The 16542-nt window shown below is 39.2% G+C and overlaps 2 protein-coding genes across 2 annotated transcripts; one reads left to right on the top strand and one right to left on the bottom strand.

The window, feature by feature from the left end:
- The first annotated feature begins 289 nt into the window (after positions 1-289).
- selenol (selenoprotein L) lies at positions 290-6135 on the top strand. The gene is made up of 9 exons (XM_041975601.1): positions 290-441; positions 760-838; positions 922-975; positions 3108-3153; positions 3352-3479; positions 3611-3725; positions 4538-4660; positions 4972-5109; positions 5906-6135. Exons 1-9 carry the CDS (start codon positions 336-338, stop codon positions 6038-6040), a joined length of 924 nt encoding a protein of 307 aa, XP_041831535.1. The 5' UTR covers positions 290-335; the 3' UTR covers positions 6041-6135.
- A 1617-nt stretch (positions 6136-7752) lies between these two features.
- clec11a (C-type lectin domain containing 11A) lies at positions 7753-14154 on the bottom strand. The gene is made up of 5 exons (XM_041975626.1): positions 13805-14154; positions 13372-13486; positions 11816-11923; positions 11506-11589; positions 7753-8380 (listed from the first exon to the last, which is right to left on the bottom strand). Exons 1-5 carry the CDS (start codon positions 13895-13897, stop codon positions 7968-7970), a joined length of 813 nt encoding a protein of 270 aa, XP_041831560.1. The 5' UTR covers positions 13898-14154; the 3' UTR covers positions 7753-7967.
- Positions 14155-16542: the final 2388 nt, after the last annotated feature.

Here is a 16542-nt window from a genome sequence, read left to right as displayed (position 1 = left end):
ATCCAATCTGGCATCCCCCTAAAATACTCTTGGGACCTCAAGTTTGGGAAAGGTTAGTCTGCATAACTCAGTTTAAGAGTGGGTGCAGGTGTGGACTAACCCATTTTATACTTTTCTTTTTAAAGGGGTGAGTGAGGCTTCACAGACCATCCATAACAATTAATCTTTTTATCACAATACGCAAGTCCTTTGTTGTAGTTCTCACAGTACACCACTAGATGTCGCAAAAACGCGGCTTCCCTGTTGCCACATGATTGTGTCACGTGGTCTAGACAGGTCGACACGCTGTTAGTACCACGCAGTTGTGAGGCTGGTTGCGGAGACAACAGGTGAACATGGCTGAAGATGTGTCTGTTCCTGCGGAGACTTTAAGAAACGGTCTGACGCTGCTGTTAAATTTGGGTAAAATTCTGCTGCAGAACGCCAAACAGGAAGCAGCAGGTACGCCGGACTTCATAGAAAGTTTTTACGTTTTATTAGAAAACTTAAATTGTCTTCAGTAAATGACAACTTGTTGAATTAAATGTATGTGTTTTAAATATGGTTTGGTCTTTTGAATAATTCGGCTTACAAATAATTCACATTAGCATCATCAAAGCATGCTTCTTGAACAGGATATCAGTGTGGTCAATGTATAGAATTAAAAGGTCCTGTTGGCTTGATGGTGGTGCAAAGTAATCCCTGTCATGCTTCTTGCCAACATAATGACCTGGCATAAATCAGCCTGCCTGCTAACAATGGCCCTTTATTCTCATACAGACTCTCTGGAGACTTTTGTACCCTATAAAATCACCACTTTATTTGGCCTTGTCACAGCCGCAGCAGATTTATACAGAAGGTTGGTTTTCACCAAAAAACACATGAAATATTCTCACTGATTTTGGTTTAGTTTAATCTGTGTAATCTGCTATTTTTGATCAGTCTTGGGGTGAAGAAGAAAAGTGAGGCAGAGGCCATTTGGCAGAAGTCTTACCAGTAAGTATGATTTAATAATAATAACAAAACTTATTCATTCCCTGCAGCAGTTTGTATTGTTTAATTTTGTTTAAGACAAGAATAAATAAGAATGCATGCAGGTGTTGTAGAATGTTTATTTTTACCCTTTTCTTGCACTAGTTGCAGGGCAGAAAAAAACGGTTTGAAACCCAGAACAATGGCAGCTTCTTCTCTACTCGCTCAGAGACGTGCGTCCTTGAACGCAGGTGTTTCATTTTTTCAGGCCAGCCTGGCCTTGGCTGCAGAATATTACTCAGCCTTTCTTTTATTTACTCGTAAAATAAATCTGCCTCTCAAACCCAGAATTAATTATAAATTTTTTTGTCATATGAAAAATTAAAACCCAAACAAAGTGGTTGTAGTTTTGTTTTTTAGGGGGTAGTATGTTATATATTTATCTTTTCTTTTTCTTTTTTTGTCTTGCAAGCAAATACTTGGTTCTATTGGAAATTATACCTACAAATGAAGAAGTTGTAAGAGAGCTTTTGTCTTTTATTTGGTCATTTATTAAGCAAATACATCACAACATGTCATGTTTTATTATGTAAAAGTTAAAAACACCTTCACCATCTGAGGTCTTTATTACCTTTTGTTTTGCTCTGACTGTTTAACACTTTGACACCTCAGCCAAAAAATAATGGACAGAAAATAGAAATTATTTTAATCTTAAGTGTTTGTTCTTTACCAAAATGTAAAAAGGGAAAAAAAAAACATCATTTGCTTTTGCTTTTTATTACAGCGTGATATGTCAATAATATTTCAAATGTGGGCTTTTTTTATGTTCCTATAATCTATAACACTTCCACCTCCGTGTTACGTATGCGTTTTCTCCTGAAACTTATATGTTCATTTCAAACTGTAGTTTTGCTCAACTTTTAAGGTTGTTAAGTCTTTTTCCTGACATGCCTTCCATCTATGTAAATTTATGTTAAATGTTTTTTTTCTGATTGTGGAAGAATGCACGTTGATGCCCACAGCTGCTGCTTGCAGATTGTGAGGGACCGAGGCCAAGGATGAAGAGAGCACAGGAGGTTTTTTAAAGAAAAAGTCTTTTGACATTTAATTTTATAAAAAAACAACAAAAATACAAATTCCTAAATAAAAGTTCTGGGCCCATAAAAGAGGTCAAATAAACACAACATCCACATAAGGAACTGAAAACTAACTGACCTAACAAACTGACACAAAAGGGAAACTATATACACTGGCTGGTCAGACCATTTTGACACAAGAGGGAAATACATAACCTAACCATCTTCAGCTAACTTAATAAACTTAACTAATTCACAACAGAACTTAAACAATTTAGATTCATAACTCTTTAGGGAAACAGAAATCTAAATAATCATACTTCTACATAAAGAACAAATAAAGTAATACAAAACAATAGAAAATCTAAACCCCTCTCCCACTATCTTTTTGCAAGATGGATGAATCCAATTAGGCTGTAGCCTCGTTAAAGGGGATCCACCTCAGCTGGGACTCTTAGCAGGCTTGGGCCTCCCACACAGCAACTTCCCCAGGAACTAGTAACTCAAAGAAAATGCATATTAACTAAAAATAAACCAAACAAGGTGACAAGAATGAGTCAACTAAAAGTGTGCACCCAATCAGTTAACCCCCCCTGCCAAACTTGCTAAGAAAAATGTGAAATATAAAAGAAATGGTAAATATTACAAATAAAATGATTTAACTGAAATGAAGAAAAAGGTTACCAGACAGAGCTCAGTGTGTGTGGCTGCCTAGGCGGCCATCACACAGATCATCTCATGAATTTTTTGAGTTCACAGAAACCTCTTCTGCACCAGAAGCTTTGTTCCTGGGCTAAATTTGCTGGCTGTTTTTTTTTTTTTTTTTATGTAGTTTATCAATATTAATTTATTTCAACTCATTTATAGAGATTTTGTTTTGTTTGTTTGTGTTTTCTCTGTTCACATCTTGGCATGATGATGGCAGCAAGACATAAATTGTTAGTAATAGTTGAGTTTACCTGCTTTTCCATTGTAGAGTTTTTTTTCTCAGTGAACCACATACTAACAAATTACTTGAAGTAAATAAATATAATTAGACCATCACCAGCTTTTTACCACATAACTTCTGTACTTTTTCAGCCATGAAGCAGTGAGAGAGCAGGTGGAGGAGCTGCTGCAGCTTGAGGTCTGAATATATGTGTATATGTACATATATAATTTTATGTGGCTGTTTGGGGCCACTCCACTGTCATAGTTGAGTAAAGTTCTTGTTAGGTTTCATGTTTTGCATATCACTTCTGCATATTTACTGTGTGGTGAGTTTAAAGACAAGCTGTGGAGTTTTGTGCCGTTACCCTCATGTCTCAGAATGGTGTGTTTGCAGAGTGAGTGGGACTCTTTCCTGCAGGATCTGGACAAACGTCTGCAGATGACAGATGAGCAACTATCAGGACAACAGGCTGCAGACAGCCTGAGCCCCGACTCTCTGTTCACCGATGTACGGAGCGAACAGTAAGTTCAAACAGCCAACTTAGACCAATTCTGAACCGTAGATGGTTTATTTATTGATCATGTCATCCATCTTTGTGTTTATAATTTAAAAACAGCCTGCAGCAGTTCAGTCAGGTTTTGTTTGTTTAAAGGAGCGTTGCACTCGGACAATTCCTGGGTCGGGGTCAGAAGCTGCTGCTGGTTCTCATCAGACATGTTGGATGACTACCGTGACGAGACCACGTGGCCGAGCTGGAGGCCAATCAGGTTGATTTATCTTTACTCTGATAACAAGCTGGGTTTCCATTCAAGAGACATGTTTCATGGACTGGTTTAAACAAGGCTGCATGATCTCACCAGCGGGTGGAGGTGTAGGCCATACTACTCGCATATGTAAGTCAGTAACAACTTTAGTGGACATCCACAAGAGGAAAACGGAGAGAGAACTTCAGGAATTACCCTAATATCTGGGAAGATGTGAGAATCAGATGGAGAATCGTGTCTTTTTAATCTCATCCAGGTCAGATAAGCAAAGTTGTTTCCATCCCCTCAAATTATCATCAAGTCTACTTCAAAACAGATTAAAACCACCTGAAGCAAGTGTTTAAATTTGTTTTTATATAGTTATTTACTCATCTTTTTTATTGTATTAGTTTTTATTTGCTGTTTTCTTTCATATCTTCTAAATGCAAATTTATAAACCAGCAAAGGAAATCTGGCTGCTGTTATTTAGTTTTACATTTCAGTACGTTTCTGTGAAAAGGCTTCTGTTCAGCTTTATTTTACTGGTTGAATGTGGTGATGGAGAGTTGATTAACTTCAAACCTTCCAGCGAGAAAAAGCAGACAGATCTGGTAAAAAGAGGTAACATGAGTCTGAATAGAAGTTAATCATTGTATGTTTTCAAGATTCTTTTAATCTTTTTATGTACATTTTTCCAACATTGCTCTTTGGCCTTGCAGCTACAACCATTTAAATTTTTACCACAAGTACAAAAAAATGTGATAAATCTAAAAGAGAAGCTGAAGAGAATTGTGATGCATGTGTGTAAACTTTTTTTCTTCCTTGCTGTGCTGCAGACCCTCCTGGAAGCTCGGTCAGTGCGGGTTTTGGTGGTTTCCTTCGGCGGTGTGGAGGGAGCCAAGCTGTGGCTGGAACAGACTGGGTGCACCTTCAAGATGTTGCTGGATCCCGAGAGGAAGGTCAGGATGTGCATCTTCATCATGTTATACAGAACATTTATGTGACAAAAAGAAACCAACAAACGTTTCATGGAAAGAGAAAGAATCAGTTCTGGTGGGCAGGTGTATTAAAATGTGGAGACGGCTGTAATTCATGGAAGATACAAACAAATGATTTAACAGCTGTTTGATGAGGTGTCAAAAACCAAAACCTTCCACTCTGAAAAGTCAACCACCAGATGTTGGCATCTGTGAAATTAAAGAAATATGATGCTGAGTAACTGCTGATTAACCTGCATGAATGGAGCACAAATGTTTCTCTCCTGGCAAAGATCTACAGGAGCTTCGGCCTCGGCTCGTCCTACGCCAAGGTGATGAAGTTCAGCTGCCTGCTGCAGTACTCCGAGTACTCACTTGCACAAAGAGACCTCCCTGATATCCCTCCTCGTCTTCTGGAAGACATCTACCAGGTACAGATGGATGTGCAGGGTGGGAAATTACATTAATTTGTCTACTTTTCTGTTCATTCTGTACAATATTCCTGACATATAAGTTCCCAGGTTTCCTTTGCATATGCACCACATAAGACATAAATAACAAAATATTAATTATAGTTCAAACCTGTCAGGCTTTAGGAAAGCAGAGCAGGAAAAACAAAAAGTGTTTATATTATTGTTTTCCTCTTTAAGTTTTTATATAAATCCAAGTAGATGTCAAATGTTTGGAAAACAAACTTCATACTAAATTATATTTTTATGTCCTATAGCTCAGGCTTTGAGTCTTAATGACTTCACCATTGAACACATTTACATAACTCCTGGCTTGAGTCAAGTTAAATGAGCAGCTGCATATGATGCTGCCATTTCCGACCAATCAGAGCAGACTGGGCCTTAAAGAAGCACTGCTGAGCCCCAGCATCCATCTTCATCCTTCTCATCTCTGAGATCTCTCCAGACAGTAAAAGTCAGTCACATGTTGACGACTTTCTGAAGTTTAAACTGAGTATCAGAATGAGGAAGAAAGGGGATTTCATAAACTGCTGATCTACGTGGATTTTCACACACAACCATCTCAAGAGCACTTCTGCAGGAAAAAGGGGTCCAACCCAGTACTAGGAAGGTGGACCTGCTTAGTTGTGATTTCCTTTCACATTTTCACAGCATCTTCACATTTGTGAGGATGACATCAATTTAAACCTAAAATCAGAGGCTAAACCACAGAAGGCTGAGCTTAATGTCATGCCGCTTCACTGTTTTTATTTCTCAGATGGGAGGAGACTTTTTGCTGGACGACACAGGGAAGGTTCTTCTTTCTCACCCGTGTAAAAACCCTCTGGACAGACCGAGCCTGGCAGGCATCCTGCAGGCCGCAGACTCTGCAGGAAGTTCCACCAACTCTTAATAGAAACATCAATCTGTGAAACAAAAACTTGAGAACAAATGAGGCCTAAAACGTCGCTGACACCACAGAAGAAGAGCAGCTCTTCTCTTCACGTCAATGAAGTCGCGTCTCTCAGTCATCACGTCATGAAGAGATGTCACTGATGCCGAAGTGTGAAGAGAAGACGACTGTTCTTCGTTGTTGTGTCAGTGTTGTGTCTTAAGAAGGAGGATCTTAAAAAAATATATATTCTAATCATAATAATACATTTGATTATTAATGAAGTTCTGACTAACTCTAGAAGGTGTGCATTATATTCTGATTTATTTAAAATTCAGCAAATTATAATGTGTAATTTTGTCTTTAAGGGTTTAGTTTTGGATTTAATACTGATTGTATTGTTTCAAAATTGGTTTTAAAACATTTCAAAAACAAAGTTTTTATTTACCTGTTTTAATATTTTACTGATCTGAAAATTCTTCTCTGAATCATGTCAACATCTTGTTAATGATATGTGAATAAACATTTCTTTTTAGCCTTTTATGTAATGTAAAACTTGTTTTAAAAGAGGCATGTTTGCACACAGTAATGGGTCTTTTTGGGAGCTTCAATGGGATTCAGAAGTTAAACTACAGCTCTAAAGTTGAAGGTGTTAGATAAGCAGCAGTTTAACTGGAGCTGCACCCTGCAGCAGATGTCAGATTATCTTTGGTAAGTAATAAGAGTCCCTCCTTTATTCTTTTAAAACCCAAATACACACTGATGTATATCTTAAGGAGGTTGGTATGTGCAGATTCTGAAAAAAATGTCTCCACGTTCCAGAGTTTTCCCTTTTTTGGAAGTATTGGACAAATATTTAGAATTCCATGAATGAAATCGCAGCTAAATTCCGATTGGTTGGTGGTCATTTTAGTGCAGCTGCATGGACACATTAACATTTTTAACATAACAAAGTGTCATAACTTTGAGTAAAAGGCATTTAAGGTTCCTTCATATTTTTTAAAAAAGTATAAGAGTGGAATTTTAGTTTTGTCCTAATTTGTAGAAGGAAGAAAGAAAATGATAGAAGTTAAAAGCCAGAATGTGTAAAAATCTATTCATTAATCAGAGTGATTGTCATGTATGTTTTGTTTAAAAGCTAGACCCCGTGATCTCTCTTGGTTTGTCTATGTCATTAAAAGTTAGTGTTTTATTCGCCACCATTTTGGTTTGTTAGTCACAAAGAATCCACAGATACACCTGTTCGGCTGTGGGTGCCACGGTTGGCTGTGGCACAGGTGGAACTACAGGTTGTGTCCATTGATTGCAGAAGGTTCAGTCCACATGTTGAACTGTCCTTGAACATTGAGCACTGTGCAGACTATTTACCATGTCTGTCAAAAGTTAGGCCTCTGAATTATAAATGATATATCCCTCACAGATGTGGAAGCTGCCCTGATGCAACCCTGGATGCGCACTCTCCTCTCCATCCATCTGACCACAGAACAGTTTTCCACTTTGCTTCAGACCATTTGAGTTTTGGTCCAGAGAAGACGGCGCTGTTTCTGGATCCTGTTCACATTTTTATTTACATGATAGAGCATCATCTGCTTCTCTGAAATGCTCCTTTTTGACCCGGTCATGTCACTGACCTGTTACCAATTACTTTTCCATCGCTTTATTTTCCCTATTCCCACTTTTTACAGATGTGTTGCTGCCATCAAATTTGAAATAAGCTAATATTTTGTTTTCTGTTTTTTTACATTTAACACAGTGTCCCACCTTTTTCTGAGGTTGTACACTGCATGTCATAAACTTATCTTTCAGGTAGCCGATGTAAAGCATAATTTCAAGAGAAATAAATAATTATCTTATTGTCATTAAATATAATTTATTTTTATTTCTAAAGATCAACAGCAGGGGTTTAATGTGGTAGCATTGCAAAAAGCTATATTGATAAGAGTTCACTTTAAAGAGCCACCCTGTCATCAAACTCGCAAACATAGTTCATGGTTCGATCGCAGTAGTGGTCCCACCAATCACCATCGTCTGAAGACATGGCCACGCAGTTCTCCCGCTTCCCTCCGTCAGGCTGGCTGGACAGGAAGTGTTTACGCCACTGGAAGTACGAGACCCGTGTCCCATCATCAAAGAGGTACAGTCCCTCAGTGTTCAGGTCATTGATACCCAGCCAGACGATCCATTTACCCGGGTGGAAGAAGGCTTTGACATATTCAGCCAGGGCTTCCTGCTCCTTGCGGTCACGGGGCATCGCCATGCGTCCTCCACGTTCCAGGCACTTCCTGGATGCTCCCACATAATCCTCTTGGCTGTTGTACGCCAGATAACATTTGTAGCCCAGCCTGCGTCCTTTCTGACAGCCTGTGAAGCAGAGAAAAAAAGAAGGAAAGAGGATTTATTCTACATTTGGAACAATAAAAGGTTTTGCTCACTGCCCTCAGGGGTTAAAAACATTTCTTCATTCTTTTCAGTCCAAGTGAAACAGCCAACGTTGAGCTTTTAACCTGTTTTACAGATTTCCTTTCAGCTCCAGTAACCTGATCAGGCACAGACCAAATTCCTGCATCAGGTCTGCATGAATTTGGAATTTTTAAAAAGTATTTCTATGAATTCAAAATTAGCTTATGTGCAGAGCAAGTCCTTCATATTAGTTTTCAGGAAATTGAAATCTCCAAAAAGCATTACTTAACTTTTTTTCATCATATGGATGTGTTGGTGATGCATGGTCCAAAGCAGCTCCCATGCAAACATTTTAACGGCTTATAAATAGGTTTAAACCCTTTATTGTTTTGGTCGCCCTCATTGTTTTTAATCTAAAAATATCGTACCTCAACTCTTTCGAATACAGTCAACATACAGACATTTTGTTTTCAGGACAGCCTCAGTTGTCAGATTATGAGGATAAATGATTTAAAATGAATGTATTAATAGATATATCACCATAAAGGCCAACCAGAAGAAGAAAGCATAATTTATTACTAACAGAACTTTGTGTAAATAAGACACAGATCAATAGTGAACAAGACTTTTCTCATCAAACATCATTCTCTCAAGTCTTGGCTTTCATCAAACATGTGATCGATTACTGTTATCATGGATCACTTATTGTGTGCTATAGTCTCTGAATAAACACTACATTTTGCAGCTGGATTGTAAACCTCCTAGACAGGATATAAAAGCCTGGAAACTCTTACGTAGGTAGCAAAAGATACATCACAATTTAACCCCACAGAGTTATACACTACCAGTCTTGAGAAAATTACAATATTAGCGACAGCGCTTGTGGGATCCAGTGATCTAGTGGGGTTTCAAGAGTTGAAGTCTTTAAAGGCCGATGAAATAAACCTTTCTTTTGTTTCAGAACCTTCCTAACTGAGCAGCATTCATGAACAGAGCTGGTCGAATTCTCTAAAAGCTCAGGAAACTATGGAGCCTGTCTGGTGACATCAGAAGAAAATATATTTTATCTCACAGCTGCCCAATGTCTGCATATTGCTTTGGTATCAAATTGTGCACCTGAAGCAACTGAATTATAAACATGTTGGCCACCACTTAACTACCTTGTTCCCACGTAATGATCAGTGTTCCCATAATCAGCAATCACGACTTAGAACATTTATTAATCTGTGGTTACACGTTTCTATCAATGCCACCAGGCAGGCAACACAGGAAACCCAGAAGCCTTTTTTTCATATATATATATATAAAAGATAAGGAGATAATTATGTTTTCTTTTTCCTTATCTGATATTGGGTGATGGGACAGCAGCTTAAGCAGGGAAGCCCAGACATTTCTTCCTGCCAAGATACATTCTCCTTCTAGCATATCCTGGGTCTTCCCTGGGGCCTCCTACCATGGGAAAATGCCTGGAACACCTCACCATGGAGGCATCTAAAAGGCATCCTAACCTGGCTCCTCTCCATGCAGAAGAGTAGCAGTTATACTATGAGCCCCTCCTGAATAAAACCTTTTACCCTATCTTTAATGAAAAACCCAGCCACCCTGCAGAGGAAACTCATTTCAGGTGCTTGTGTATGCAGTCTCCTTCTTTAGGTCACTTCCCACAGCCCATGACCATAGGTGAGGGTAAGAGCATGAATGGAATAATTGAGAGCTTTGCCTTTTGGCTCAGCTCCTTCACCATGACAGACCGATGCAGAGTCTGTATCACTGCAGACGCCACACCGCTCCTCCTGTCAATCTCCCGCTCCATTCTTCCCACAATCGTGAACAAGACCCTGAGATACTTGGAGCAGGATCTCATTCCCAACCCGGAGAAGACACTCCTGGACACTCCCTGATCCTCATACCAGCCACTTCACACTCTGTTGTGTTAATCCACTCCCACAATTCCAACTCCTACAGACATACAAGCTGTTACTCAGTTACATAAATATGAGGGAAGGAGGATGAGACATGATGACATGCTTCACTTTTGTGACTTAATTTCTTTATTACTGCTTTTTTTTAAATAACCAGCCTTGATATTAACAAGAAAGAATGATATATCTTACTATATTATTTATAATTATCAGGGAACATTAGACAGCATGACTTTAGATTCACTGCTGCAGACCCACATCAAACCTCATCAACCCCTTAATTCCTTCTGTCTTTCCTCATTCCCAGGACATTTTAATATGACGAAAAGTGCAAAAGAAACTATGATTTGAGGTGAAATTTAAGACTGTTCCACTATATACTGATGTTACTGTGGCCACCATTGTTTTCTTACATGATTGTAGGGGCAGTGGACAGGTTTGCATTTGGCTGCAATCTGATGTTTATGCCACAAGATGTCACTATATCATATATACTGGACTTTTAAGACTTTCTTCCAGATGTTGAACACAGAGGAGCCCTTAAATGCTCCTCTGTGTTCAACATCTGTTTGATGCAAAGCAGATAATTTACAGCTAGTTGATCAGAGCTTTCCTTTGAAAGCAGCCTTCAGTGCTGCTGGTAACGACGCTAATTAATGTCAATAAAACCAAATCCAAACAGCGTCATGACGCAGGAAAAATAAAGTTTGAACGGAAACCTGCTGAAACATGCTACACAGCAGAGGGATCGTCGGCATCAGGCTCTGTTTTCTTTTGGCAACCAACTGTTTTTATGCCTGTAGCAGATAAAATGATTTGCATAATAACCTGTAACACCACAATGCCATATTTCTTCAATTATAAAACATGACAGAACCGCAGGTCTCCTTTCATATTTGCCTTCTAGCTGTATTTTAAGTGAGATTAAAATGTACAACATGTCTATCAAACAAACATTATACTTATTTGCAACAGAACTCTTGCATGTTGCCTCATGCACCTGATTCTCTATTCATCCTGCCTTCCCATGTGTGAAGTGAATTTGTTTCTTCTGGTCTGCAGCTTTCAAATTAAATACAACAATATTACAGTGTCTTTTCTTTGTCAATCTAAAGTATAGGAGATGCATCAAATAGATGGAAAGAAAAAATAACTGAATTTTACCTTCCAGTCGTCCGATCTCCTTGCGGGTATCCTTGCTGTGCTGGTAGACCTCGCGGATGCTGTCCTCCAGCTCCCCAACTTTAGCTGCCACATTTGCAAAGAGAAGCACCAGAAAAACAGACGCATATGAGTTATTACAGCAAACAATAAGCAACATAATTGTATTTTACGTTCTAGAAGTTAAGGTTCAGCAGTAGAAACAAACTCCCATCACAACTGTGACTGCATCATTATAATTATCCCCTTACTCTACATTAGAGTAATATGTTTTAAAATCAGAATTCCTACATAAAAAGATGAGCAGTTTTACCGTCCATCCTTGACAGACGGTCCATCAACTGGCTGACTTTAACATCCAGCGTGTAGTGACCAACGTTCAGTTTGTGGATGGCCTGGTCCAAACCAGCAAGTCTGGACACTGAGGAACAGAAAAACTTACATGATAGAAGAATATCCCAATAATATGAAGGTCTTTCCAAGTTTTTCTTTGGACATCGGCTGCTTTTACAATAATTTTAATGACAGTTTTGTACCAGTTTTGACTGTTTTCAGAGAAACAAGTTGTTTTGTTTGTTAAGCCACTTCAACAATGACATATGAATCATTCAAGCATAAAAAGGCTCCTCGCTCAAACAACAAACCCTTGAGTTGGAAATGTTATGCTTACACATAACAGATACTTAAAAATTTTTTAAAAAATATCTCCAATGGGATCTTTTTACAAAGATACACAACTCATTTCCATTTCTTTAAAGGTGCAGCGTGTAAAAGAAAAAACCTGTGTTAAACTGTGTTTCTATTGGTGTCTAAACACCTAAAATTCTCTTAGAATGAACCATTTATACCTGCTTGCTGTGGATCCACAAACATGGCAGCTGCCATATTTGTTCCACCATTTTTACTACGGTGTCTCTGAATGGACAAACAACTGTGTGTGAAGTGCGAACCCTCTGAGCTTTAAAACTGCAGTATCAACTTTGGCTATATCCACACCGAAGCTGGTTCAGGTGTGAAAATGGTGGTGAAAACTAGGAGAAAGTCTTCCCCACGAAACTGTTGTAGTACATACTGCAAGGCTGTTGGGGGCGCTATGACGATTAAAGAGTAACACTCCAAAGCTAGTACAAGACTTAGCGCATGCGCAGATAAAGGCGCGTTGCATGTTGCAGGACGTTCACACTGGAGGAAGATGGCTGAGGATTCAGTGCGAGGCAAAAGAGAAACATTTGTTTGGACGGATTTGGAGGATAATCCCTGGTTACGTGTGGATGAAAGGGTGGATTGCTAAAATACTTTTGCTGTTTTACTGCAGTTCAGTGCCGTGGGGACAGCCCCTTTGTTTGATAGGTGCTAGAGCACAGTTTGGGATAAGTAACGCCTTAAAAGAAGAAAATGACAGTACACATGTACACAATGCTGAAGTAGTTACCTGTAGTGCAGTCATTGCTGAACCTGAGACCACTGGATCCACTCACAGTTGAGAACATGTTGATGTCTGAAAGAATTTTGGCCACTGATGGCCACTGTCTTTTCACAACTGTACTTAGCATTTGAAATGATTTCTATATCCATTTTAACCATTAAATGTCAGTTATTCTTACACACTGCACCTTTAATTTTATCTATAAAAACACCAAATAACACAGTCTGACAGACAGAAAACTATATTTTTGCAGCAACAAGATGATTCTTAAATAGCTAGACAATATTTCCATAGGCACCTTTTTCCTGTTTTCTGGCAGTAAAAAAGAAAAGGAAGGGTGATTCAAGACTTTTGCACGTCTATATGCCGGTGTCTGCCCCTCATGAGCCTGCCTTGACAGTATTTGGAAACACAAGGTTGTAAATGTGCAAAAAACTGCTTACAGACGTAGTTGTATGAGTTTTCAAAGTCTGTTATTGGGCTGGTCGGCTCCGACTCAGGTTCTGGAAAAATGTCAGGAACGTCGCCTCTTGCTTTCTTGAGCTCTGGCACAGATGCCTAACAAACATACACAGAAAGATCCCCATGATGTCACCATTCCCATCACACTCAGGTCTGAGTAGGTGGTCTGAAAACTAGTTCATCTGAGTATACTTCACGTGTTCAAAATAAGCTGATTATACAGCTGTTTGTAACAGCTGCCTCTATGAACATGTAATTATTACTCAGTCCTATTAATAAGTTTGCCACAGACCCATGACATCCTCAGAGAGAGGCCAAACTTTAACAAGATGTCCTCATTTATCCTTTCTGTACACTTTTTCTTATTTTTAGAGGATTGTTAAGATGAACATCAACAGTACATAAAGTTCTGACCTGTGTTGGTGCAGCGTTGGCCGTCCCTGCAGGAAGACACAAACCCACAAAACATAAACACAAGAGTGCGAGTGAGGTGGCAGCCGGTCCCATTTTCTTCTTCTCTTTAACTGTGCTTTTCCTTCAGCAGTAAAACTCCCCTCTGCACCTCTGAGTTGCGCCGCAGTACTCTCTTTCACTCCTCTTTCCCTCCTGAAGCAGCAGCAGGAAAGCTGCAGGAATCTCCCATTAGTTACAGTATGTGAATGGGAGGTGGTGCACACACCCCTATGATAAAAAAAAGAAAAAGAAGAATAGGCAAACTCAGGTATCCAGCAGCAAAAATCAAAATGTCCCCGCTGCCTGCCTGCCTGCCTATGTCTCTCCTCTCTGAAAACAACAACAGGAAAGCTCTTTGCTTTTGCTCCCACCTCCCATTTCCACTCTTTGTACTCACAGTGTGGATTTCCACAGGTCTCTGTCATGTGCAAACCATATGTTGCCAAATTGTAAATTGTCCACACAGAAAAACAACTTTCTTCTAAGCTTTTCACACGCTGAAGAAAAGCATCCCTTAATACCGGTCGGCTGATCAAAGGGCTAATCAGATATTCAGATAATCCAATATCAGTAATTTTAAACATTTCCTCCTTCTTTAGTTATATTCACATTCTGGTATATCAGGGAATCTATGAAATGCACATTTACACCATTTTACACTAAATTAATGTGTCTTAATGCAGGTGCACCTACAAAAAAAGCAGATTAAATGCGTTCGAAATGCTTGTAGCAGCATATGGAAGGCCAAACCTGCCATAATAAAAAAATTAGTAAATACATATAGTAGGTCTGGCCCTCCATAGCAGCACGGTTCGTTTCTGTTCTATTAAAAAACTATAATGTATTCAGAATCACTAGCGCCCATGTGATAAAGCTTTAGCTATGACAGCATGGTTGTGGACCACAGTTCCTAGCAATCACAAGCTAACATATGTATATTTTTGTTACGAAAACTGAGGTGTACCCACACTTGCAGCCCAGAGTGCAGCACCCTCAATGACAGTTAGCACAATGACATACGTACCTGGTTTTTGCAGATGAACACTTTCACATAGCTCTCAAATACCAGATGAAAGTGGATGTTAGTGGGGTTTTATTGACCAGTATAAAAAGCTTTTACAGATGATACTATGACTGCCAGTGGATTTATAACAGTCTATGACAAGTTGACTCAGCAGATACACATACTGATTATAAAAGATTCGGCTAAATGATAAAACGCTCTTTTTTTTTTTCTTTTTTTTTTCCAGTTTGTTTCTAATTTATTAATTTTCAACAAGGCTTTATATGCTATAGATCAGGGGTTCCCAAGTCCAGTCCTCGTGAGCTACCATCCTACAACTTTTAGATGCATCCCTTCTCCAATATACCTTGAAGCAGATGGGCTATAACGGTGAGGGGATATTTTATTGGCACACTTGGGCCCCTCATGTCTCATGGTTTGAACACCACAGCCTACCTGAGTATTGTTGCTGACCATGTCCATCTCTTTAAGACCAGTGTAGCATCTACTGATGCTACTTCTAGCAGGATAATGCACCATGTCACAAAGCTCAGATCATCTCCACCTGCTTTCTAGAACATGACGATGATTTCATTGGACTCCAGCGGCCTCCACAGCCACCAGATCTCAGTCCAGTAGAGCAGCTTTGGGATGTGGTGGAATGGGAGATTCACATCATGGATGTGCAGCAACTGAGTGATGCTATCACGTCAATATGGAGGAAATCTTTTCATTGCAAAAGGAGGAATGCTATGATTAATTTTTGAAGCATGTGGGCTGTTATTCTGAATGTAAAAATAGCTAAATCACTGTTTCATTAATCCACATTAAACCAACATTTATGTTACCTGTGTTAATTCACATCTCAGTTAGTTACTCAGCTGACTACACTGAATCACTGTATGAATGAACACTGTGTGGTCGCACACACAAATATGCACACTTATTCAAACTTTTTAGCAATTTGTCTAAATATAAGGCCTGTGTGCAAAGCTTCCCTTGCATAGTTAAATAAATCAGTGGTAACAGGAAAATGGGTTTTGAATCTGCTCAGGAAATGATGGCATAAAAAGAAAAGAGGAACCTTATGTAACAGCCTGTGTTTAATGTGTGTGTGTGCTTGTGTGTGACTGTAATGGGAGGCATGCCAGTTAAAATGCCACAAGAATTTCCAGGGAATCAAATGAGGCAGAGCTCTGGAAAATGAAGACGGCAAGGAGTGCTGCTAGTGGCTGGGACTGAGAGGGTCAGATGTGTTTAAGTCTGCAGGACGGCTGCACATAACCAGCTGTTCCAGTTACATGAAAGAGTCCAAAACCGCTCCAGTTCTCAGTGTGTATTCAAAGAAGATTTCACTGCGAAAAAAAACAACAACATGTAGCAACTGGAAATCCTTGTTTTTGACGCTACTACTGAAATACTAGGGGGATTGGACAGGTCACCAAAAAATTAAAAGTATGCAAAGTGGAGAAACTGTGACAAGGGTCCCCAAGTTCGGTCCTCCAGATCTACCATCCTGCAACTTTTAGATGCAACCCTTCTACAACACACTTAAAACGCAATACACATGAATGGGGAATGTCACGTCATTTGTCCTAATAAAAATACCATTTTACATATCTGTAATGTCCATTTTGACAAGGAAGAACTGAAATACAGATATCTGAAATACATATCCCGTTATGCTAATAAATAT

Source organism: Melanotaenia boesemani, chromosome 22 (genome assembly GCF_017639745.1).
Source record: "Melanotaenia boesemani isolate fMelBoe1 chromosome 22, fMelBoe1.pri, whole genome shotgun sequence".
NCBI classification, from domain to species: Eukaryota; Metazoa; Chordata; class Actinopteri; order Atheriniformes; family Melanotaeniidae; genus Melanotaenia; species Melanotaenia boesemani.
The sequence above is the reverse complement of the archived record's forward strand: the minus strand, read 5'-3'. Positions and strand labels throughout refer to the sequence as shown.